The sequence below is a fragment of the Hemiscyllium ocellatum genome, chromosome 36 (genome assembly GCF_020745735.1).
Source record: "Hemiscyllium ocellatum isolate sHemOce1 chromosome 36, sHemOce1.pat.X.cur, whole genome shotgun sequence".
Classification (NCBI taxonomy): Eukaryota; Metazoa; Chordata; class Chondrichthyes; order Orectolobiformes; family Hemiscylliidae; genus Hemiscyllium; species Hemiscyllium ocellatum.
In genome coordinates this window covers 36,790,437-36,815,972 of record NC_083436.1, presented here as the reverse complement: position 1 = coordinate 36,815,972, position 25,536 = coordinate 36,790,437, and the positions used below count along the sequence as shown (strand labels likewise).

At 42.9% G+C, this 25,536-nt stretch overlaps 1 protein-coding gene across 4 annotated transcripts in view; it reads left to right on the top strand.

Moving 5' to 3' along the window:
- Positions 1-25,536, top strand: part of fam13a (family with sequence similarity 13 member A) — a 212,307-nt gene that overhangs the window by 104,851 nt on the left and 81,920 nt on the right. For all 4 annotated transcript variants that reach the window (XM_060851700.1, XM_060851701.1, XM_060851699.1 and 1 more), the window contains one exon: positions 12,529-12,704. In XM_060851700.1, the coding sequence (XP_060707683.1) occupies positions 12,529-12,704 (176 nt within the window). The remainder of the gene's footprint in view (positions 1-12,528; positions 12,705-25,536) is intronic.

Here is a 25,536-nt window from a genome sequence, read left to right as displayed (position 1 = left end):
CTGGTTGTTTGAAACATTCTGAAGTCCCGACATCACAGTGTGCCAGGTGCACCTTCATCATGAAAGAAGCTCAATATCTCAGCCTATTTAGAGTCATAGAGATGTACAGCATGGAAACAGACCCTTCGGTCCAACCCGTCCATGCCGACCAGATATCCCAATCCAATCTAGTCCCACCTGCCAGCACCCGGCCCATATCCCTCCAAACCCTTCCTATTCATATACCCATCCAAATACCTCTTAAATGTTGCAATTGTACCAGCCTCCACCACTTCCTCTGGCAGCTCCTTCCATACCCGTACCACCCTCTGTGTGAAAAAGTTGCCCCATAGGTCTCTTTTATATCTTTCCCCTCTCACCCTAAACCTATGCCCTCTAGTTCTGGACTCCCTGACCCCAGGGAAAAGACTTTGCCTATTTACCCGATCCATGCCCCTCATAATTTTGTAAACCTCTATAAGGTCTTCGGCGTTCCAGGGAAAACAGCCCCAGCTTGTTCAGCCTCTCCCTGTAGCTCAAATGAGAGACAATAGTCGTTGGGCTTGCCAGTGACACCCACATCGTGGGAAAGAAAATCTCATATACAGCCAGGAGCATAGTTAATTCTCCAATCCCAAACTCAACCCCAAAGCTGTGGGAAAGCGCAGGTAATCCACTCAGTAGAAAAGGGGAGGAGAAACATTCAGGCAGAAAATGACTTTTACACCAACTTCCTTGCATTTTTCTTTCTAATCTGTCATTGGAAAGCACCGGACATCTATGGCCCATCCCAAGTTGCCTCTTTCACCGTTTCAGAAGTGGCTAAGAGTCAACCACATTGCTGTGGGCCTGGAGTCACATGTAGGCTAGACAAGGTAACATTAGCAGATTTCCTTTCCCAAAGGGTGTTGGTGAACCAGAGGCATTTTGACAACAATCGAGGATGGTTTCATGGTAAATATTGGGCGATTAGCCTTAGGTTCCAGTTTTAAAAACAAAAATTATTCCACCAGCCACTGAGATGGGATTTGAACCCCCCGGGTCTCTGGATTTCTATTATTCAATGACATGGCCATTCTGTCCCTGTCCCTTAAACAAAGCTGGTGATTATTGTCCAATCTTCCCATCGTTGTAGCCCAAGCTGATCAAAGTGCACTACCTGGAAACAAAACCAAACTTCTCAAATTTCTTTATTTACCACGCCTCCTTGCATTTATCTCATATTTCATTTGATCCATGCTGCCAGCGATCTAATACTTAACGAGTTAAATTAAAACAGTGCAAATTCTGATCACAGAAACTCAGGTAGGCTGTTTTGACTTTTATTCCATCAAGGTCATGATATTGTGAAGTTATCTGTATTGTGTATACAGTATGTGCCATAAAGCAAAACAACGAGCAAATTCTAGTCACTGTTTATAAAGAAATCCGTAACTCAACACACTGTGCCCAGCCTTATCTTTCCACTAATTATACTTTGGATCTTTAGTCCGATTATGCGTTGGAATTTAGGGTGTGTACGGGCCACAAAGTCAGATGATTATTAAAAAAAAGAAAATCACTGCCATTTAATGATCCTGAAATCTGCTGGGAAGCTCACTTTCACACATCAGTTGTAACAGCTTACAACAGAGGGCACGCTGCAGTGTTCACCACCAGGAAGCCACCCTGTAGGTAAGGGAGTGCAACTCCATCGATGGGAAGCTGAAATGGGCTTTCATTGCAGTTGGGCTGCTGCTCCTGGTAGCTTATATTTTTCAGGAATGCAGCATGTTCTGGCACAGATCCAGCTGGAGTCACAGTGTAGTGAGGCACAATAAGAATCTGTTCTGTGACAAAATCATGGAATAAAATGGAAGAGTAGATCTGGTGCGTGCGAAAGTGAGTTTGAGCCTTAGCATTGCATGTTTGCGTGTTAATGCGTGCCTATGTATTTGGCTTACCGTATTTATGAATGTATAGATTATTCATCTGTTTATAGTTGAATTTGTGTTTGTATAAGAGTGTTTGTGTGCGTGAAACCATGTGAACATATAGGATTGCGAGTATGCACTTTTAAATTTGTGACTATAAAGAAATATTTGAAAGAAAAATTTGCATTTTATAGTGCCTGTTATGAGCACAGTACATTGCAAAGCACTTTCGAGCCAATGAAATCAAAATTCTGCAGAATCTGGAAAATCTAAAGTAAACACAGTAAGTGCTGGAGAAACCTCACAGGTCTGTAGAGAGAGAAACAGAGTTAATGTTTTGAGTCCAGTGACCCTTCATCAGTACAGATGATACAGGACTCAAAATGTTAAATCTGATCTGTACAACAAAAGCTATACTCAACTGCACCCGTTCAAAACTACCAGATGGTCGACGAATTGTCAGCTGTAGCTCAAATGATTAAATTAAAGTGTAATAAAATTACAAAATGTTGTGCTAAAGGTCTGAAATAAAACAAATTGTGCTGAAGAAACTCAGCAGAACTGACAGCCTGTGTGGAGAGAGAAAGAGTTAACATTTTGAGTCCAACATGACTCACCTTCAGAACTGGAATGGGCTGGAAAATGATGGATTTTATGCTGTTGATGATGCGGAGGAGGAGGGAAGGTGAGGATGCCGAGAGCAAAAGGCAAAGGGAGTGGTAATATGATTGGAGATGCCAGTGTTGGACTGGGATGTACAAAGTTAAAAATCACACAACACCAGGTTATAGTCCAACAGGTTTATTTGGAAGCACTAGCTTTTGGAGTGCTGTTCCTTCATCAGGTGGTTATAGAGTATAAGATCATAAGACACAGAATTTATAGCAAAGGTTTACAGTGTGATGTAACTGAAATTATACACTGAAAAGACCTGGATTGTTTGTTAAGTCTCTCATCTTTTAGAATGACCATGCTGGTGAGTGATAATAGTAATAGACGAGTGATATAAATTATAGAAAAAAAATGGGAGGTGTGAATATTGGAAAATAAGTCAGCTCTGTGAGAGTGAACCCCCTGCAAACAAGCCACTTTGGCTGTGATGTGAGGGGAATCAGAATGGAGAACACTGTTCATGCTCTGAAAGTTGTTGAACACAATGTTGAGTCCTGAAGGCTATAAAGTGCCTAAACAGAAAATGAGCCTGCTTTGCAAGAAGCTTAGAACAGAACTATTTTCAAGACAGCTAGGCATAAAATTAGATTTGCTTAATCATATTTGTCCACACTGAAGGGACTGCATAGGATTCAACTCCACAAGAGTGGCAACTCCTCATGATTGGTTTAGGGATATGTGCATCCCAAGCTCGGGTGGAATAAATTACACATCTCAGAGAAAGGTGATCTGAACTGTTGCCATCTTTGGGTGTGGATTAGATGGGAATTTGGAGGTCATGTGGTTACCATGCTATCTTTGACTTTCGAAGTGGCAGAGTTTGTGGGGAAACGTGCTGTTGAAATTGGAGCCTTGGAGTGTTGGGGTGTTGATCTTATTCATGATGATGCACTGCTGCCAGTGTGTGTGTGGCTGGTTTTGAAAGTGCTGTCAAAAGACCTGGCCAACCTACATACTCATTGTCAGATTATTGATTGGTCACAAAAACATTGCAGATGTGCCAACGATCTGGAGTAGAAAAGCCATTTCTTTCTTACTTTGCTGTGAGTGATGAAGGCTATGAGATTCATAAGCAGGGTTGATCACTTTGTTGAAGTTTAATGGACTGGTGCTGCTTTGGATGTTTATATAGAAATTGTTGAACTGTACAAATAACACCATAGTCCATCAAGTTACCCATCCTGGTAACCTCATTAGTTAATGATAAAGAATTGTCTCTATCAATGAATCCACAACAGACAGGTTGCTTGTCCAGGGGGTCAGGACCCCAATGTCAGATGCGTGTCTCTGACGCATTGGTCACCTGACTTGACACCTCCTTCCCCCCCCCCCCCAAAAAATGTGGTTTTGTTTTTGAAGAGCTGCACTGTTAGTTGTCAGGGAGTGTACTCCCCATTCAATTAACAGGCTGAGGCTAGACAGCCACATTACTTTCCTAATGTAGGTCTAAAGAAACAACATGCCGCTTGTGTTTGCTGTAAACTTCCTAAGATGAAAGACTCCTAATTTGCTTTGATAGTCATGGTTAGACTGTAGGAAACAAAGAACCCAGTTTACCCACAACAAAATAAAATCTGAAATAACTGCAAATGCTTTAAATCTGAGGCAAAAATGGAAATTGCTGGAAAAGCTCAGCAGGTCTGGCAGCATCTGTGGTGAGAAATCAGAGTTAACGTTTTGGGTCGAGTGACCCTTCCTCAGAATTGCTGGTAGTGAGGAAAATATTGGTCAGTATGCAGAAGATAGCGTGGGGGGAAGGGATAAGGAGTAAATGATAGGTTGGGAAAAGAGCCTAAAGAGAGAGAAAAGAACAGTTAGACAGACAAAGGAGTGGATAATGATCTGGCTAGGAGAGTGAATAAATGTTAATGAAGGTTGTTAGTGGCTAACAATGGATGGTATGTAATAGCAGACTATGTGATATCAAGACCTTGTTGTGGGGGTTGGAGTAAGAATAGAGGAGAGCTGCGGCCCTAAAGGTATTGAACTCGATATTGAGTCCTGAAGGATACAGTATCCCCAGGCGGAAACGTGATGCTGTTCTTCCAGCTCGTGCTGAGCTTTGCTAGAGCACTGCAGCAGGTCTGAGACAGAGATGTTAGTCAAGAAACAGTGTGGTGTGTTAAAATCTAGAGTGTGGTGCTGGAAAAGCACAGCAGGTCAGCTAGTATCCGGGGAGCAGGAAAATCGATGTTTCGGGCAAAAGTCCTTCATTCCTGATTAAGGGCTTTTGCCCGAAATGTCGATTTTCCTGCTCCTAGGATGCTGCCTGACCTGCTGTACTTTTCCAGCACCACACTCTCAGCTCTAATCTCCAGCATCTGCAGTCCTCACTTTCGCCCTGGTGTATTAAAGTGGCTGGCAACTGGAAGCTCAGGGTCATTTTTGTGATCAGAATGCAAGTGTGTTGTGAAGCAGTCTCCCAGTTTTTGCTTTGTTTCCCTACATAGAGGAGACCGCATTGTGAGCAGCAGTAGATGAGATTGTGCGAAGTGAGCTGCAGGGAGAGGCTGAATAGGCTGGGGCTGTTTTCCCTGGAGTGTCGGAGGCTGAGGGATCTCCTTGTACTGGTTTATAAAATCATGAAGGGCATGGATAAGGTAAATAAACAAGGAGTAGGGGTCCCAAAACTAGAGGGCATAGGTTTAAGGTGAGAGGGAAAAGATTTAAAAGGTACATAAGGGGCAACGTTTTCATGCAGAGGGTGGTGCGTGTATGGAATGAGCTGTCAGGGGAAGTGGTGGAGGTTGGTACAATTACAACACTTAAAATGCATCTGGATGGGTATGTGATCAGGAAGGGTTTAGAGGGATATGGGCCAAGTGCTGGCAAATAGGACTACATTAATTTGGGATCTCTGGTTGGCATGGACGAGTTGAACGAAAGGGTCTGTTTCCATGCTGTATATCTCAATGACTCTAAAAGGTAGGTGAAGTGCTGCTTCACCTGGAAGGTGTGTTTGGATCCTTGGATACTGAAGAGGGAGGAGGTAAACGGACACGTGTTACATCTACTGCGGTTGCAGGGACAGGTGCCATGAGCTGTGGGAGTGATGTTGGTAGTGAAAGCACACCCAGCAAGCTCCCCCAAACCGTAATGAAATAAATGATCGAATAATCTAATTACTAAGTGTTGCTTAAGGGTTGAATACTGACCTGGGTACCTCCCCCTCTCCGATCTATGATCTGTTATGAGGAAAGCACAGAGTTTTCTTCCCCTTAAATTCCTTCATCACTCACCCTACAGCTAATCTGACAATAATACCTCAACATTGAGATTAGATTTACACTAAATTGCTATTCTGCCAATAGGCCATGCCTGGCAGGTCGCAATTACTTGGGTCAGCTCAAGGACTCATTCAGCATCAACCTTCACGGAAACTCTCAGAGAGCTGCTTGGAGCAGTCACCCTGCTTTTCCCCCGGATTACTGTTTGAACTATTCAGCCAAAGCTTGGGAAGACAGGGTGTTGCACCCAAATGGAGAAGGTTTACCCCAGTATGCATGACTGAATAATCCCCTGCTGGCTGAAGCTATTGCTCAGCTATTTTCAGCGCGCTTCCCCTTCTTATTAACCATCCTGTCCTTTGAGCGAAAGTTTTGTATCTTTCATCCTTTGACAATTTCCTGATTTCTGACCTCAGCCTTTGGCAAGTCTTTTCCTGTGCCTTCTTCCTTTCAGTCACATTCTGCCTTAAACACCATCGGTGTGCAATATCTTTCAGTTCTCAACCAGGGCTTATACTTTGAAAGTCAACTTGGACCCTTGGCTCTTCACTGGATGCTGCCTGATCCATTGAGTTTATAACCTCAGCTGTCTAGCACCCGCAGGGCTTTTTCTCTCACTGTTGGTCTTTATCCAACTCTCGCCAGGAATGAAAATGACAAGCCAGTGCTTGGCTGAGCCAGTGTGGGAAAATCACAAGTACAAGGTGTACTGTATTATCGATGTCTCGCTGCAATTATACAGGGCCTTAGCGAGACCGCACTAGAAGTACCGTGTACAGTTTTGGTCTCCTTATCTGAGGTTGGGTGTTCTGGCTACTGGAGGATATGAGACCAGTGTTCACCAGACTGATTCCTGGGATGGTAGGAAGAGAGACTGGATTAGTTTGGACTATACTTGCAGGAATTTTGAAGAGCCAGAGAGGAGTCAAATCCTAAGAGGACTAGACAGGGCAAACATGGGCAGGACATTCTCAATGACTGGGGAGCCCAGCACTAGGGGTCACCCTAGTTTGGGATAGGGTCATTTAGGACAGAGATGAGGAGAAATGTCTTCACCCAGAGAGTGGTGAGCTTGTGGAATTCTCTGCCACAGCAAGTATTTGAAGCCAAAGTATTGAATGCTTTCAAGGAGTTAGACGTTGTTCTTAGGGCTAAAGAGGTCAAGGGTATGGGGAGAAATCAGGAACAGGGCATGAGTTGGATGATCATCCATGATCATGTTGAATGACGGAGCATGCTCAAAGGGCTGAATGGCCTACTCCTGCTCCTATTTTCTAAGTTTCTATCATCAATGTGCTCACAATGGGAACGCAGACAGAATATATTGCCAAAAAGTAGAAAATTCTTCTTGTTAGCTCACAATGGGTGATGTACACACAACGAGCTGTAATTAGTCAGCCTGTGCTGAAGATGGTGCTGTAGGAGGATATACACAACAGCACGGCACCTCCCTTTTCTGCAGTGCAGTTAGCATCGTGGTGTCAAACAGCAAGACATCTTTTCATTCACTGTTCTCCTTATTGTTGTTGATAATGTTTATCCACCTGTCGAAGGACTGTCGTTTTCTGTTTCCTGGCCATCATTTCCTCAAACTGAGAGATTGCTGAAATTTGCAAGCAGCTTGTTGGCATCTTAGTCGGTCCAACCATCATATGGTGAAAGGTGTCTATGCCACATAAAGTTGCGCCATCCAATTGTGGACCTGTAAGATTTGGATGGTCTTTATTTTCTACTGTATAAAGCAAATAGATTATTGTTTGTAGAAGAAAGACTTGCAGTTATTCAGCCCATTTTATGAGCATTGGATAGCCCAAAGTGCTTTTGCAGCCAATGAAGGACATTTTGAAGTGTCATCACAAAGGTCACAACCCTTTGACCTCTTTAGTCCTAAGGACAACGTCTAACTCTATGAAAGCATTGAGTATTTTGGCCTCAAATACTTCCTGTGACAGTGAATTCCACAAGCTCACCACTCTCTGGGTGAAGACATTCCTCCTCATCTCTGTCCTAAATGACCTATCCTGTATCCTTAAACTGTGACCCCTGGTTCTGGGCTCCCCAATCATTGAGAATGTCCTGTCTTGTCTAGTCCCTTAGGAATTGACTCCCCCCTCACTCGGAAATTCCAGCAAGTATAGTCCAAACTGATCCAGTCTCTCTTCCTACTATCCCAGGAATCAGTGTGATAAACACTGATTGCACATCTTCCATAGCCAGATCACCAGTGCAAAAGCCAATCTGATAATTGGGCAACAGATAATCTGTTTCTCATGATGCTGTATGAAGGATAAATATTGATCAGGACATCAGGGATAACTCCCCAGCTCTTCATCAGAATGGTTCCATTGGATCTTTTATGTCTACTTGAGAGGGCAGCCATGCCTTTGGTTTAATGTCTCCTTTGAAAGATGGCACAGTCAACAGTGCAGCATTCCCTCGGTACTGCTTCGGAGCATCAGCTTACATTTCTCTGCTCACATCTTGGAGTTGGACTTGAACCAGCAACGCTTATGACTCACAAATGGGTGAATTGCGACATTTAAAGTTTTTATGGTCCAATCCAAAAGGAAAAGAATTCACACGGTGCCTTTGGCTAGCGTAGCAAGACACAAAATTCTGACTAGCCAGTGAAATACTTCATTGGTGGCTGATGGCTGTCATGGAGGAAGCCGAAGGAAAAACTGTGACAACTGCTGGTGTTACCCCACGTAGAGTCAGAGAGATGTACAGCACAGAAACAGACCCTACGGTCCAACTCATCCATGCCAACCAGATATCCTAAATTAATCACGTCCCATTTACCAGCACTTGGGCTCATATCTCTCTAAACCCTTCCTATTCATATACCCATCCAAATGCCTTTTAAATGCTGTAATTGTCCCTGCCTCCATCACTTCCTCTGGCAGCTCATCTCAGTCAGTAACTGCAAAGTGAAGAGATCTTTTGAGTGGATCCCTTCAACATTAAATGCTGCAATCTTTGGTAATGTATTAGATTTTGACATGGAAACTACTTGGCATGGTTTAATGTTGTGTCAGCCTTGGCTTCTTTTGTTAGAAAGCAATGGGTTCAGGTTCCCCTCTGGAAGCTGAGCATTTTCACCGCAGTACAACGTGCACACTGCTGCAGCCTCACTTGCTGTGGGCATTCAGGAAATCACACCCTCAGGTGACCACTGAAATAACAACAACAGCACCCCGCATTTAAGTAGCCCCCACTTAGCGTACCAGAATAATGTCCTGAAGAAGGGTCACTGGAGTCAAAGTGTTAACTTTATTTTTTTTCTGGCTGCAGATGCAGCCAGACCTGTTGAGTTTCTCCAACACTTTCTGTTTTGTGTTTCAGATTTTCAGCATCCACAGTTCTTTGTTTTATATCAAAACAATACATGGCCTCTTTCTGTGCATTAAGTTTTCTAATGATTCTATTCCACTTTGCATCAGAATAAGAAGCAAACTGTGATACACCGCCATCTCTTGAATCGAACATTCCGGCAAGGTACCCGCTAGTCTCTGAGGCAGGCACAGACTATCAGATGGCAAGACTATGAAGATATTTACAGATGATCTTGGCCAATATTTGATCCCTCAAGCAAAACCCTAAGCCATGGTCTGGTTGTGGTTGTGTTGCTGTTTGCAGGAGTTTGCTTTGCCTAGACAGATAACTGCATTTCTGATTACAACAGAGACTTTACCTCAATAGTACTCCATTGGCTGAAAAACGCTTTGGAAAGTTGTGGGAAGGTGCTATATAAATGGAAGTCTTTCGTGAGTTGGATGCTAAGCATTTGTATTAGTTTTATCTCAGTCAGCTGGGTGGTTGGTTTGTGATGCAGGGTGACGCCAACAGCATGGGAAAAAAATCTGCACCAGCTGAGGTTGCCATAAAGGACCCTCTTTCACAATCTCTTCCCTCGCCTGAGACGAGGTGACCTTCAGGTTAAACCACCACCAGTCGTCTCTCTCACTCGTTCTCTAATGAGAGAGCAGTCGATGGTTCTCTGGGTCTGTGGAGACTTAACTTTTACCTTTTCGAATGGTCAAGCATGAAGTCATTTTACATTTTTCACGAAATTGTAAACTAACAGCCCATTTTACAACCCAGCTGAAAATCAGGCAGGTCTTAAACTACTGTTGTTTTGCCCAGTTGTCCGTCAGCTGAATTCTTCACCTCCCGTCTCGATGGCTGTAAATGATTACTAATCATTAATGCGAAACATAAGTAAGCTCATTTACATGAGGCATGTTGCCATCACAGGAAACATAGCCTGCCTTTTACGTTCCGACCACACAATTGTTATTGTCGGCTCCAGAAAAGAGTTATGCTTCATAAAGGCTAATCAAACACCACAGACTTATTCTTTTTTAACTGTGCTAATTTGTTTTGTACTGAATCTGCCCCCTCCCCCCGCAAAAATGTGCTGACCGGATGCAAATAACAGAAAGTGCTGAGTAGATGGATTGAAACTTAATTGTAAACAAGAGCACTGTACCTTTCAAATACAATGGCCTGTTGGAACAAATGGAGAGTGAGGTGGCCAGCTGGCAAAGGTTTGGTTTCCCTGCGTTCAGTTGCTGTGTGGGGCTATGAGACTGAGAAATTTGCTTAACACTAAGTCAGGTTTAGGAGCTGAGAGTGTCTGTGTGTGTGGGTGCATATGAGTGTGTGTGTGAGTGCGCGTGTCCATGTCAGGAGCCATCCTGACACCCTGTGGTCCCTCCTCTGTTCTTGAGGCTGCCGCTTTGGACGCAATCCTGGCACAGGAAGCAAAGGTAGCCTTTTCGTTAATAACGCGACTCTTAATTCCTGGGGCTGGTGGTGGGCAAAGTGTTTGCTCTGGCAGGAGATCACCGAACCAGAGGTTACAGGTTGACAGTAGGGATGGAAAAAGAGAAAATGAGGAGATGAGGTTGTTTTGTTAACCCAGCAGAACTTGTTATGATTTGTTTACAATATCTGAACAAGTGTGCTAAAGGAAGTCACTTATAAAAGACAGCAGCTCCCACACTCAGAAGTAAGTCATTTCCAAGCTGTGGGGAGGAGAGTGGAACAAATCGAATAACTTTGTCCAGAGATGGAGACAGACACAATGAGGTTAGGAGCTTCCTTCAATGCTGCAGAGGCTAATAATGTTCCTGACTGATGGTGATGTTTGAACAATTGTAAACTAAGGTGGTGACAATCTTCAAACTCTCATCAAGTGCCATTCCAACACGTCAGGATCCTCAGCAGGCTAATTTTAAAAAAAATGGTCACGGAATCTGTCCGTCACTGGCCAGGCCAACATTTATTGCCCATCCCTAATTGCCCAGAGAGCAGTTAAAGATCTACCATATTGCTATGGGTCTGGAGTCACTATATAGGCTAGACCAGGTAAGGACAGTAAAATTCCGTCCCTAAAGGTCATTAGTGAACCAGATTGTTTTTTTTACAACTGACAGCAATGGCTGCACAGTTTTCCATTAGCCAGCTTCTTTTTAATTCAATTAAAGTTTTCCTGTGTGCTTTAGTAGGATCCAAACCCATGACTCAGGTCATTAGCCTGAGGTTCTGGATTGCTAGTAACGATGACATTACCACTATGTCACTGCCTCCATGATTTATCCTTCCGGTTTACCTACACCAATTAAAATCTGCACGGTTTGTGGGAGTTAAATTATTTAAAAATGAAAAGGTTCCCTCCCCATAGAGAAACTTGGAAACTAAGAGCAGGAGTTGGTTATTGGGCCCTCCAAGTCCACTCCACCATTCAATATGATCATGGCTGACCCTCCATCTGAACACCATATTCCTGCTTACTCCTCCATACCCCTTGATACCTTTAAGATCTAAAAGTTAATCTCTCTCTTTATAGAGTATATTCAGTGACTTGGCCCCCTCAGACTTCTGTGGCAGAGAATTCCATGCTTTGAGTGAAGAAATGGTTCCGTATCTCAGTCCTCAATGGTCTGCCTGAGACTGTGTCCCCTAGTTCTAGCCTCCCAACCATGAAACGTCACCCTCCCTCCATGTAGCCTGTCCAGCCCTGTGAGAATCGTATACATTTCATTCAGTCACATCTGATCCTTTGAAACCCACGTGAGTAAAGGCCCAGTGAAGATCTAGAGTTCTCTCCACCCTCCAAGTCCTGTGGATTTGCGATCAGCGGTGGTTTCAGTATTGAACATATGGCACGTCCTTCAAACCACCCACAACTTACAACGTTCGTGATCCAATGCACTTTATTATGGAAGTAGGAAGTTGCTTCTCATGTTTCTAGTGCAGACTCATCAACTCAGGAAGGCCATTGAGAGCAACTAGTGGTGTGGTCATGGAGTTCAATAGACTTCTGTTAGACAACGGTCGGTCTAACTGATTGGTAAGGTGAATAGAAACTGATCTATTTTTGTAATGCTCCAGTATTGAATAGGTGACGAGATAAAGAGAAATTCTAAAATATTTTTTGTTATCAGCTGAAACTAGTTACCCAGTTAAACCTGCACATATAATATTCTTTCCCAGCACATGGAACCTAACAGCTAGAGTAATAATCTCAATCATACCCCACACTGGCACCTTCATCAGGACTTTAAAGACATATTTGTACAAAGTTCAGTCCAATTATCGGAGGACATCTTCGACCATGTCACACTTTCTGTGACAGGAGACAAGTGAGGGTGCCAGTGTTTTGAAGCGCCCACATGACTGGCCAATTCTGAATTGCTGGCCCTTTAACAAACATTATCTCCCTGTTCCAGACCAAAAAGACAAGGCCAGAAGGCAGACCTTGGTCTTTCCCCGTGCCCCAGCCCGAGTACTCGAGTGGCCCTCCAGAAACGGCCCGGACACTGACTGTCAAAAGCCCCAGACGAGAGGAGATGGAGTCGTCAGAAGAACTGGAATCCAGCATAAAAGATCTGGAGATAAACAGCAGGTTAGTCACCACGTAATAGTCCAACTGGATATTTTCCAATTACTTTTGAATTCAAGATAGAAAGTTTTGACCTTAAAACCACGTTGGGATTCCGGGTGAAAAGTTCACACCCACAATCTGTATATGAGCGGTAGGTTTATTTTGCTCTCTGGACAATGTGGCCTTGTAGAGTCAGAGCTGTCAGAGCACAGAAAAGGGCCATTCAGCCCATTGAACCTGCTTCAGTCAAAAGCAACCATGTAGTTATTCTAATTCCAGTTTCCAGCACTTGATCCTTAGCTTTGGCATCACAAGCGGAAATCTAAACACTTTGGAAACATGATAAGGGCTTCTGTCTCTGTCATCCTTACAGGCAGTTCCAGATTCCCATTGTCCTGTGAGCGAAATTTTCTCTAAACCTCCTGCACCTTGACTTAAATCTATGCCTCTTGGTTACTGATCTCTCCACCAAGGGGAAATATACCTTCCTGTCCATCCTGCCTGTGCCCCTCATAATTTCATACATCTCAACCATATTGCCCCTCAGTCAATCCCAAAAGATATGTTTTTGACCAATCTCTGTAGAAATATTATCGCACACCTCTGGGGAGGATGGGACTTCATTCCAGGATTTCAGGCCCAGAGGTAGGGACACGAGCATTCTGCCACAAGTGCACCTCAAACATGGAGGCGATGATCCCATTGTGTTACTGACTCCTGGAGGCCAGCAATCTCAAACATGGAGGCGATGATCCCATTGTGTTACTGACTCCTGGAGGCCAGCAATCTCAAACATTGAGGCGATGATCCCATTGTGTTACTGACTCCTGGAGGCCAGCAATTCCCCGAGGTGTGCTTCCTTTGAACACAGTTCTCCTCTGGGGTTCCTGGCTTGTGAAATCATAGCTGAGCTCTAATTACCTCTGAGGTAAAAGCATATCAGTATCGATGAAAATAACCCAAGCAACGAAGGGGAAAGTTTTCCCTAGATAGGTGCAATCTCCATGAATCACCTATCCTTTTCATCAAATTTGTTTTTTGATGGTGAATGCTGCTGGCATTTAATGGCCATCCTCAACTGACATGAGGAAGCTGCCTTTTTGCTCCAGTTCACTCACCTCCATACTGCTAGGGAGAGCTCCAACATTTCAGCCCAGTGACAGTGAAGAGACAGCACTATAGTTCTAAAGCTGAATGGTGTGCTGCTGGGAGGTGATGCATCCACCCATCTGTTTTTCTTCTAGGTGCTAGAGGTTTGGGTGTAGCTGTTGAAGAAGCCAGGCCTTGTAGATATTGCCAGAGTGCGCCCACTTTTAAGGCATTTGGCAGAACGTTTGGATGAGTTTTTTCCAGGAACGTTATCCAGGTCCAGTGCTGAGCAGCTGCGGTCACCCCATTATGCTGCAAACACCCTTTCTTAAACCCAGGCCTCTGTGCAGGGAAGGTGTGAGGTGAATGTTGGTTGCTTTTTCCTTCAGCTTCACAGTCAACTTTCCCAGCCCCCACATTCCCTGGAACTTTACAACTGAACTAGCACAGCAGAGATTCTCCCTGCTGTACTGACCCAGCCAAGGGCAAGCCTGGGCTAGCTGAGTGCTTTTTCTTTATTTGAAATCCGGTTTGCAAGTACATGGTGTGCTCGCCCACTGCATTTCTGCATACCTTTCAGGTGGCAGCAACTGATTGATATTTACTGTCCATGGTGCAGGCATTGAAGCATGACTGCCTGTTTATTTATGTATTTGCAGTAATGTAAAACGCACCACGGCAGCTGAAAGTTAAAAATAGAGCAGCATTTCAAATGCTCAGACTTAACCGCGCCGGCCTATCGCAGTGACTTGTCTCCAGTGCGCTGTACACACTGGCTCGAGTCAGCGATCAAGTGGTCACTTAATTAATCAAACTCATTCTGTTAAGTCCCCTGAGGGCTCACATCAGTAAATGCCCAATATCAAGCGTCTGTTCTCCATGCCATGATGTTTGCCCACTGAGATGCCAGTCACTCCTGCTTGCAACAGCTCTTACCCCGTTAGTTAAAGCTGCGTCAGTGACACCTTGGCAAGTCAATGAGGTTGTGCTAACCTGAGGGAGTACTCCGCACTGGCTCCCACACACTACACACTAGTCCACAACTCCCTCTTCCACCCCCAACCTTCTGGCTGATATTCAACAGGAATGTGACACCCTTTAGAATTCAGTTTAGAGATGAACATAATCATCTGGCAGAGGATTATCTGTCTTTACACAAGGGAGCATGTGTCTTTGTAGCAAGACTGTTGATGCAGGAGTTGGTAACTCAAATTACAGGCACTGCATTTGTCAGTCAATTGGAGTAAAAACATCATTAAGATGAACAAAATTGAACATAGACAATCATGAATGGTTCCTGTTTAGTAAATGGTTCAATTCAGTTCATTGTCACAGATTTGTTTAGCCATCAGCACTGACCATTAAAGGATTGTCACTTCCATTATTTACCAAGTTTAATGTTTTTAACTTTCCGAGCTGGACTTTCATGGAATCGGGAGGCAAGTTCACCTCTGAGTGGTGAACCCACCCTCATCTGGGTGGATCAAGGAACATTTGTAAATTTAGTCACAGGAAGGACCACAACTGCTGAGGGGTTTGGAGTCACTGCAAGTCAGATGGGGTTTTAAGAGTGGGGGCAGACCAAGATGGACCCAGGTCATAATTGGCCTGACTGGGCAGCCAGAGAGTGGAGAGAATACAGAACTCACTCTTTTATTATGTTTCATGACCAGATTAATGAGCTTCAGTTCAAGACAAACTGCTTGAGGAGAAGGCAAGGTCAACAACTGTTTATAACACCATTACATAATACAGAACACAACATTCAAAAATATACCTGGCAGATATTCCTGACTGTTATATTATTGAAAGATGATTCAATGAACTCTATCACCTAATACTAGAGGGTCTATGCTGCATATTCTATGTGTTCCTAAAATTCACAGAGCTAAATGTCAGGCTCCTGTCTGCCTCTCCTTGTGTTTCTCTCTTCTCTAACTCTGCCCACACTGTGCTATTTATGCCCAGTGAGGAACAGTTCTGTGACATCATTACAAGGTTGTTTCAGGTTTCTAAAGCCCTTGCATAGCACTCACTACCATTGGGAGGGTTGAAGGGAACAGTGTCAATGCACATAAGGGAAAGCTGGATATGGATATGAGGAAAGAGGGGATAGAAACTGATAACATTGCAGATAAAAGATTAGAATGAGGCTCAAGTGGAACATAAATACCGTCATGGACTGTTTGGGCCAAATGGCCTATCTCTGTGTAATGCATTCTTTGTTATTTTATGTAGTTTTTGAGTGACCATTTTCATCACAGAGGGCTCAGTTTATTGTGAAACTTAATCAGTACCATTTGGAAGGTGCTGGGGCTGATGGGTGAAGGGCTTTGGCTTTGATTTCCTCAAACCTGACCATCGTGAGTGAATCTTATTAAGGATTTTTTTTGGCACCTCGCTGAAGGAGTTCACAAGCCTTTGCACCAACTGACCCTCCTGCTGCTAGGATACTTCACAATCACTGAGTAAAAATACTCACAAACTATAGATAATTGACAGGTTTCTGGTCGAGCATTTTTCATTAATTTCTCATTTGAATTGTGTTTAGATTAGATTAGATTACTTACAGTGTGGAAACAGGCCCTTCGGCCCAACAAGTCCACACCGACCCGCCAAAGTGCAACCCACCCATCCCCCTACATTTACCCCTTACCTAACACTATGAGCAATTTAGCATGGCCAATTCACCTGACCCGCACATCTTTGGACTGTGGGAGGAAACCGGAGCACCCGGAGGAAACCCACGCAGACACGGGAAGAATGTGCAAACTCCACACAGTCAGTCGCCTGAGTCGGGAACTGAACCCAGGTCTCAGGCGCTGTGAGACAGCAGTGCTAAACACTGTGTCACCGTGCCGCCCACAAATGTATGTGAGTGTATGTTTCTGTGTGCAGTGTGTGTGTGTGTGTGTGTGTGTGTGTGTGTGTGTGTGTGTGTGTGTGTGTGTGTGTGTGTGTGTGTGTGTAAGTAACTATGTTTGGTTTGTTTGTGTTTTTATGTGTTTGTATATATGTATTTGTGTTTTCTGTATCTTTCTGTATCTTTTCCTATTTGTACATTTCTGTGTTTGTGTGTTGTGTATTAACAGTGTTTATGTGTTTACTTCTGAGTGTATCTATGTTTATGTGTCTGTTTTGATGTGTGTGTTTCTTTGTTTAGTTATCTATTTCTTTGTGTTTGTGTATGTGTGTATTTATCTGTATATGTCTGCATGGGTATGTGTCTCTGTATGCTTATGTGTGCAAATCCTGTTTGTTTTTGTGTGCATGTTCTCAATGTGTGTGTTTCTATGTATTTCTGCGTGTGCGAAAATCTCTATATCTGTGCACCTCTGTCTGCATATTTATCTGTGTCTATGTATGTCTGTGTTAATCTATGTATATGTCCATATATTTATGTGTATACATGTATTTACGCATATCCGTGTATCTATGCAAGTGTATATGTATCTATGTTTTTTCACTATCCAATTCTTTTCTCACTACTATCTGCCTGCAGTTTGCACCAGTTCTGGTGCAGTGGTCCAGACTCTCCACGGTTGCTTTCCCAGATTTATTAAAATTCAGCTAAGCTTCCACAACTATTCAGGATTGCTTCATAAATAACAAAACATTGGCGATGTGAGATTGCTGACAGTCCTACTTTCATCAAAGGCATAACAGTCTCTAATCTGTATAATACTCTATCACTGTGCAATGCCAGAAACAGATAAAAACAACTCCCACACTGCCTAACCTTTAGGTCAGACTACTTTCGGTTAAGTTGGTACCTATTTCTGTATATATAGATCTGATAAAAGCTGTTGATAGAAGGTTGCACCAGTGTGGGTCTGTTGACTGAACTAGTGACATATATAGAACAAGTCTAAGTTTAGAAGACTGCCAATCTGGAAAGACTTTTACATCAAGTAGATTTAGGTTTGTGAGAGTACTAAATACCAACTAGCATTTTTTAAATTTTACATTTCTCCTCAGTGTTTTGCTTAGAATTCCTTTACTGTAATGAAACATTACAAATTAAAGAACTAATCCTTAAAATGTGGGTTTGGAGATTACTCATTGTCAGTCAGCAGTGTTATTTTAATTTGGAATCTCAGAATGATACTTATTTCCTTGATGTGAAATTCTTTCTGGTTGTTGTGTGATATCAAATAATGACTAACCCCACCCTCAATAAATCCCAATAAGTCCAAAACTCTTATTTGGACTTAATTTCTTTTATATTAAGCCCTATATTTCCATCATTCATGCTCCTTCTATCATACATTGGCTCTGAGTCACACAAAGAACTCAGTTTCAAATCTACATGTTTAAATCCCTCCACAGCCTATGATCTCTGCAGCCCTCTCCACCCATCGCCCCTGTGCTCACTGACTACATTGTTTCCCAGTCCAAGAATGTCTGCACTTACAAATTCTCATTGCTGTGTTCAAGGCTGCCTATGCTCTCCCTTCGCTTTAGCTGTAGAAACTGCTCGAGCAGTAAAGCATTCTGCACTATCTCATCCCCCAACCTCCACCAACTGTGGCCATGCTTTCATCCTGATAGTGCCAAATCTTGGAAATTCCTCCCTAAACAGCTCTTCTTATTTCAATCTTTCACTCTCATTCATACTTATGCCTTGACCAAACCCTGATCACTTGTTCTCACATCTTCTTTGAGTTGGTGTCAGTTTCTGTCTTGATTCTGTTGTTGTTAAGCTCTGTGGGAAATTAAAGGTGCCATATATATGTAAGTTGTTGTACACCCAACACCATAAAACTCCCACGAATTCATACAGATAAACTCATAGACTCACACGCACTTACATATTCATACTCAAACACACACACACAAACATACCCTCACACATACACACACGGACACACTGTCTCTCTCACACACACACACACACACACTCTCATTCACATACACAAACACGCTCTTCTTCATACACTCTCCCTCACACACATGCTGTCAGGAACACATACTCACACTCACACATATGCAAACAAACATACAGTTATACTCACACTCATACTCAGACGTTGTCGCTGATAACACGCATGCACTAGTATACACACAAACACTTAATGCAAACGTCAAACACAATACATACTCTCACACCCACAGACACTCACCAATGCACATATACTTACACAAACTCACATACTTGAACACAGACATACACACACACATGCACATTCATGCATATTATACACACACACATATGTACATAAACATATATATCATTTAACTTTGACCTTAGTGTATTTCCCACCCACCTTCGCTTATCATCAGTGACATCATGTTCACCACTCACCCTGACTCCCTGAAACCTCCTCGATAAACTGCACAGCTACTGTGCCTTTGCCCATTTGAAGGTTTTGTCACAACAATAAAACAAAGTTTGAAGAGTAGTGCACATAAAGTTCCTGCAACGTCTGTGTTTGTCAGTGTTTATGTGTGTCTGTCTGTGTAAGTTTATGTATGTGTGTCTGTATGTCTTTGAGTCTGCATCTGTGTGTTTGTATGTCTGTATCTGTGTGCCTATATATGTCTGTGTATATCAATATGTACCTGTATCTGTCTATGTGTGTCTGTGTCTTTTCTGTCTGTATGGGTCGACATGTTTCTGTGTCTATGCGTACTGTATGTCTTGCTTGATATGTGTGCTTCTCCTGTTCGTATGTGTGTGTGTTAACATGTGTATTTATGTGTCAATGTATACATGGTGTGTGCATAGGGGATGGGGTAGGATATAAAACAATATTCATTTATATATCATCCTCTCAAAACCTATCTTTTTGACTTGTCAGTCTAAAGTGGGGTCTGCTGCCCATCCCTCTCTCAATTCATGTTTAATTATCACCCCTTTCCAAAAGGTGTTGCGAGGCATTTTACAGTTTAAAGGCTATTTAAAATGTGTTTTGTTCTTATAATTGGAGAAACAAAAGGTTTTTATAAAGCACTTGGTCAAAACTTAATTTTGGTAAACATTCCTTCAGGGTATTTTTATCTGCATAGCCTGAGCAAGATCAATAGTTGCTATGAGACACGGATAAAGTCCTATTTCTAATGATGATTGTGGTTAATACTGTAAATGTTAAGAATGCTGAGCTATTACCCTGTCCAAACACCTTGTGCATTATTCTTTAGTCCCTGATTGTTTTGTAAACCAGATTAGTGGTTATATCAGGTTAATAATTATCACGTACTGCCAATACATAAGCAAAAACAAAAAGAGCCTCACCCTTTATCCTACAAGCTAGTGGTGAGCTTTGCTGGTTGTGGAAAATGTTGTTTACTGCACACTCCATCACACGTGAAACTAAAGATCTGAATCCTTGTATATGAAACCAGTCCTTGTTGACCCACACTGAGAACAAATCAGGGTTCCCATAGTTGCAGAATGAGATCAACGATTCTAAGATACTCACAAGAAGGTGGGGGAGGTCAGTCAGACATTCCTTAAATAGTAAGAATTCTCCAGTTATCAGAAGCCATTCTGTCATGAGAGATGGCGAGGAGGGACAGGGCATTGGCTTGGGGACGAGGGGTTCAGTTAGTTGAGTGAGGTGCTAGAAAAGCACAGCAGGTCAGGCAGCATCTGAGGAGCAGGAAAATCAACGTTTCAGGCAAAAACCATTCATCAGGAAGGCCTGTTAAAGGGCTTTTGCCCAAAACGTTGACTTTCCTGCTCCTTGGACGCTGCCTGGCCAGCTATGTTTTACCAGCACCTCACTCTCGACTCTACATCCCCAGCATCTGCAGTCCTCGCTTTCGCCTAATTGAGTGAAGTGTTGTGGACAACTGTCGGCAAAGTTACCTAAGATAGTGGGGTCCCCCTGCTTCCCACCACCTCCACTGGGCCCACAAGGAAGTTTCAACAATGTCCTTAATTGGAACGCCCTTAATTGGGTCTGAGTTCTTGCTACAGGAAACAGTGTTGGATTCAGGGTACACAGAACTACTGTTACAAAGTTAGGAAAATGCCCACAAATAATGAGATAATGGCAGATTAAATACAGGATTTTTTTTAAGTGACGGATGTTTGAGGGGTAAATATTGGCCAAGGTTTGTTTATAATGCTTTCATTTTTTGAACCCATTAGAGAATGGTCAGATTCCAGAGTCTTTGCAGAGACTATGCACCATGCTCCTGCCCTTTTCCAATGTTAAAAATCACACAACACCAGTTGGCTACCTGATGAAGGAGCAGCGCTCAAAAACCCTATACTTCTAAATAAACGTGTTGGACTATAATCTGGTATCGTGTGATTTTTAACTTTGTCCATCCTAGTCCAACACTGGCACCTTAACCTCATGACCTTTTCATGGGTGAGTATGGCGTTCAAATCCCTCTTTGAAAATCCCAATCCCTTTGTCCTTGCCATGTAATTGTTTTTAATTGCTTTTTTGTTGAAGTATACATCCAATGTCCTTTTCAAAACTTATTTTGAGTTTACCTCCACCATCCCTTCAGGATACAGCTGCCTGGGAAAGGTTGTTGTAAGGTTTATGCTCTGAAACAGTGAGCAATTTAACAATCACCAATGACCATCTTCACAAATCTGCAGCAGGCTTATAGAGATTAAACTTTATTCCCAGAAATGGGTACTGCACAGTCCATGGTTAGACAATAATCAGATTGTTTATAACCTGGCACACAATTTAGCTGTAAATTACCAAGCGCTGTAAATGCATATAGCAATTTCAGGTCTTATCTTTTGGAAAAAGGGTAGTGTTAGGCCTTGACTCTGTTTTTCAACACTTTGAATAACACATGCCAAATCTTTTTACAAACAAAATATTTGAACAAACACAATCTCATTGGCCAGACCCAAAAGCAATATTGACATGGAAATTTGCTGCCTTGAAACAAAGCAGTTACCAATGAAACACTATTCTTAAAATCCCCGAACTGGTCAGGCCAGGATTCGGATTGAACAAGGTCCAGATTGGATTAATTTGGACTTGCGGTTTGTTTTCTGTGCTGATCTTTGCTGTTTGTAAACACCCACAGTTCCAGTTTTGGGTTTCTCAGCGTTCAGTTCATCAGGCCTTATAGCCCAAGTTGGTTGTGGGGTTCGAATAGCCGGCGGGTCACCTTCTCTGCCAATCGCGTAAATCTAAGATTACGTTATTACTTTTTACAACCACTGTCTAATTGTCCGGGTGTGCGCTGGAACAGATGGCTGATCCATCTCGAAGAATTGTTGAGTGCTTCACTTGGGATGCAAGGTTTATCATATGAAGAAAGACACAAGTTGGGCCCATATCCATGTGACTGTACAAGTGGGAGAGGAATTTTGTTGATACGTATAGAAACAGAGAAGATAAGAGCAGGAGTAGACCATTTGGCCCTTGAGTCTGCTCTACCATTCAGCATGATCATGACTGATCATTGAGCTCAGTACCCTAATCCCACCTCCTCGCCTTGTTCCTTGAGCCCGTTAGCCACAAGAGCTTTCTCTATCTCCTTCTTAACAAGACATAATGTTTTGGCATCACCACTTTCTATGGCAGTGAATTCCACAGGCTCACTACTCTCTGGGTGAAGAAACCTCTCCTCATCTCAGTCCTGAAAGGTTTACCCCATATCCTTAAACTATGACACCCCTCCACCCCCAGTTCTGGACTCCCCCACCACCAGGAACATCCTTCCTGCATCTAACCTGTCTTAATAGAACAGTACAACACAGGATTGACCGTTTAACTGCACGTTCTCATTAATACAACCCTTAAAGGCACCACTTTGTGTACATTCTTGGTACAATTGTTGAGGGCTGTAGTCATGCTAGAATTTTATAGATTTCTATGAGATCTCTCCCCCTCAAGATTCTAAACACGTGGGAATAAAATCCTAACCAATCAATCTCTCCTCAGACATCAGTCCTGCCATCCCAGGAATCAGTTTGTAAACTTTTGCTGCACTCTCTCTATATCCTTCCTTCCTTCCTCAGATAAGGAATGGGATAGGAATGTTGCTTGCATCTTATCCTTAATTTTCAAATTTGATGGAGATAGTTTCCATATTTCCAAGATCCCTATTGAAAACAATGGCGAATGTTTTCAGAATTTGTGATAGTTCAGTCTCAGAATCTGACAAGTGATTCATTTCATCCCAGCTGAGTTTGATTTTCTACAACAATGCTGAGAGGAGAGTCAAGGACCAGAGTACTTAGTCTCAGAATGAAGGGGTGCCAATTTAAGACTGAGATGAGGAGATATTTTTTTCTCTGAGAGGGTTGAGAGTCTTTGGAACTCCTTGCCACAGAGAGATACAGTGGCAGAGTTCTTGTATTTAAGGCTGAGATAGGTAGATTTTTGATCAGTCAGAGAATCAAGGCCTATGGGAACAACACAGAAAAGTGGATGTGAATAATTTTGGATCAGCCATGATGGAATGGGCTTGAGGGGCCCCTAACCCCTTAAAAGGCAGAAAGGAAGCAGGAGAGAAGCAAGTTTTGGGAGGGAATTGCAGAGTTCAGAGCCTCAATAGCAGAAAGAACGACCGCTAGTGGTGAGACAATTAAAATCGAAGCTAAACAGACAGGGATCTCAAGTTCCAAGCTGCCTGTCGAACCTCAGGAAACATTTCCAGCCCTCTGTGCTGTCTTCTTATTACTGCTGGTCTTTACTTGAGAACCTGACACTGAGCCTTTGCCCTGATGTCAGCTGTGTGTCAGTGGACAGCATTCTAGCCTCAGAACTAGACAGGGGTCAAGGCTTATTGAAGGTCATTCTTGTGCAATACTGACAGGCTCCTGCACCACTGGAAGTGCTGTTGGTTGGTTGAGGCTTTATGCACATTCTCAAGTGAACGTAAACAATCTCCGACAGCACTGGAATCATCCCTGCTGTTCTGGTCAATATATATCACTCAACCAATGTCACTCAGACAGGATAACTTGTCACTTATCTCTTTGATTTTCATGAAATTGTGCTGTGTTCAAATTCACCGGCCTGTTTTCTCTTCATCACTACCCTTCAAAAGTAGTTCTGCAAACGTCCTTTAGACTGTCCTAAGTTCATGAACGCTGCACCATAAACGTAATTAAAACAGAGACTACAGGACATGCACAGGTTTAACAATGTCTATGGAGAGGAAAAGCAGAGTGAAAGGACATGACGTGAAATGTTAATTCTGTTTCTCTCTCCACAGATGCAGCCTGAGTATTTCCTTGATTTTCCTATTTTCATTTTGGATTTTGTGCTCCTGGGGTATTTTACTTTTGCAAAAGGCAAAGTATTTTTATTTCATTTTCACTCTGTGTGACATGGCCTTTTGATGATGTTGTGCCTGAGAGTGCAGGCTTTAACACCGTTTCCAAGGGGAGGCAATCGTATTACCCCTGGTTTGTTGATCCAGGGAATGTTCTGGGGAGTTGGATTTGAATCTCACCACGGACAAAGATGGAATTTGAATTCAATGGAAATCTAGAATTATGAATGTAATGATGACTGTGAATTGATTGTTGGGGGAAAAGCCCATCTGAGTTCACTAATGCCCTTTAGGGAAGGTAATTGCCATCCTTACCTAGTCTGGCCCACAGCAATGTGGTTAACTTTTAACTGTCTTCTGGGCCACTCGGAATGGGCACTAAATGCTGGCCGAACCAGCGATGCCCACATTCCGTGAATGAATTTTTTAAAAGGCAACCCATCGGTACTCCTTCGATACTGTACTGCATCTTACATTCAGGTTACTAGAGTAGGGCTAGAACCCACAACCTTTCGACTTGTAAACAAAAATGGTACCGACTGTGTCACAGCAAACACCTAAAAGAGGTAACCTTTCTTATCCATGTGGCTTTGCTCGGAGAACTCGGAAATTCCAGATTTTAAAACAGAGTGCCATAGTGTTGATCTGAAAATCGTCCAAAGGTATTGAGGTTTCACATTGAACAGTAAGAGAAAGCTGACCCAGTTCACAGCTCACTGTTCCATGTTTTGAAAAGACTGTGATGCTCCTGTTCACAGGCGGTTGGCACGCGAACTGGAATTAAATGTTGCTCACAAGGAACCTACCATTCAAATCCTGGATTCTCATCCTCACTAGAACACTTGAGAAATGGAATTCTTCTTTAAATGGGGAAGAAATCAAGTTGACCTTTGGAAAGCTTAAAAATAGACCCTCCATGCCTTCGTTTTGATAGATTGCTATTTTAGCTTCTTAAAGGGATCATATTCTGACAAACATGTTTGCCCCTGAAGGAGAGACACGTTTTACCTGTAGAACAGAAAATCACAAGATTTATTTATCTTGATCCAGAAAAATAGTTTTCGGAACCATTCTAAAGACCCTCCTGCTCAACTCCTATCCCCAGCTCCAAGGCTGTTTCCATTCTCTGTGAAGCACTGTGAAGTTCTCTCTTTGCTGCTGAGACCCGAGCCAAACCTTCAAACATTGCTGGCTTGGTACCTCCAACCAACTCCTTTCCATTGAACTTAACTCCAGTTGTGTCTCCTTGGGCCTTGCCAAGTTGACCGTGCTTATTTTGAAATCCTTGCCCCCACCCTTACTGTCCACCACGGCTGAACCACTGCCTCTTCCTTCTGGAATGCTCCCCACCCCAACACTTCTATCTTATTACTTTGAGTCTCTTTGAAACCATCATATACAAATAATCATCAAATTCAAAATGTGAATTCTATTTCGCTTTTCACAGAAGCTGCCAGACCTGGAGAGTTTTTCCTGTACTTTGTTTTTATTTCCAATTTCCAGCATGACTTTACCTTATCACCTGGCTGTCTAGTTTTAATGGTCTTCTTTAAGG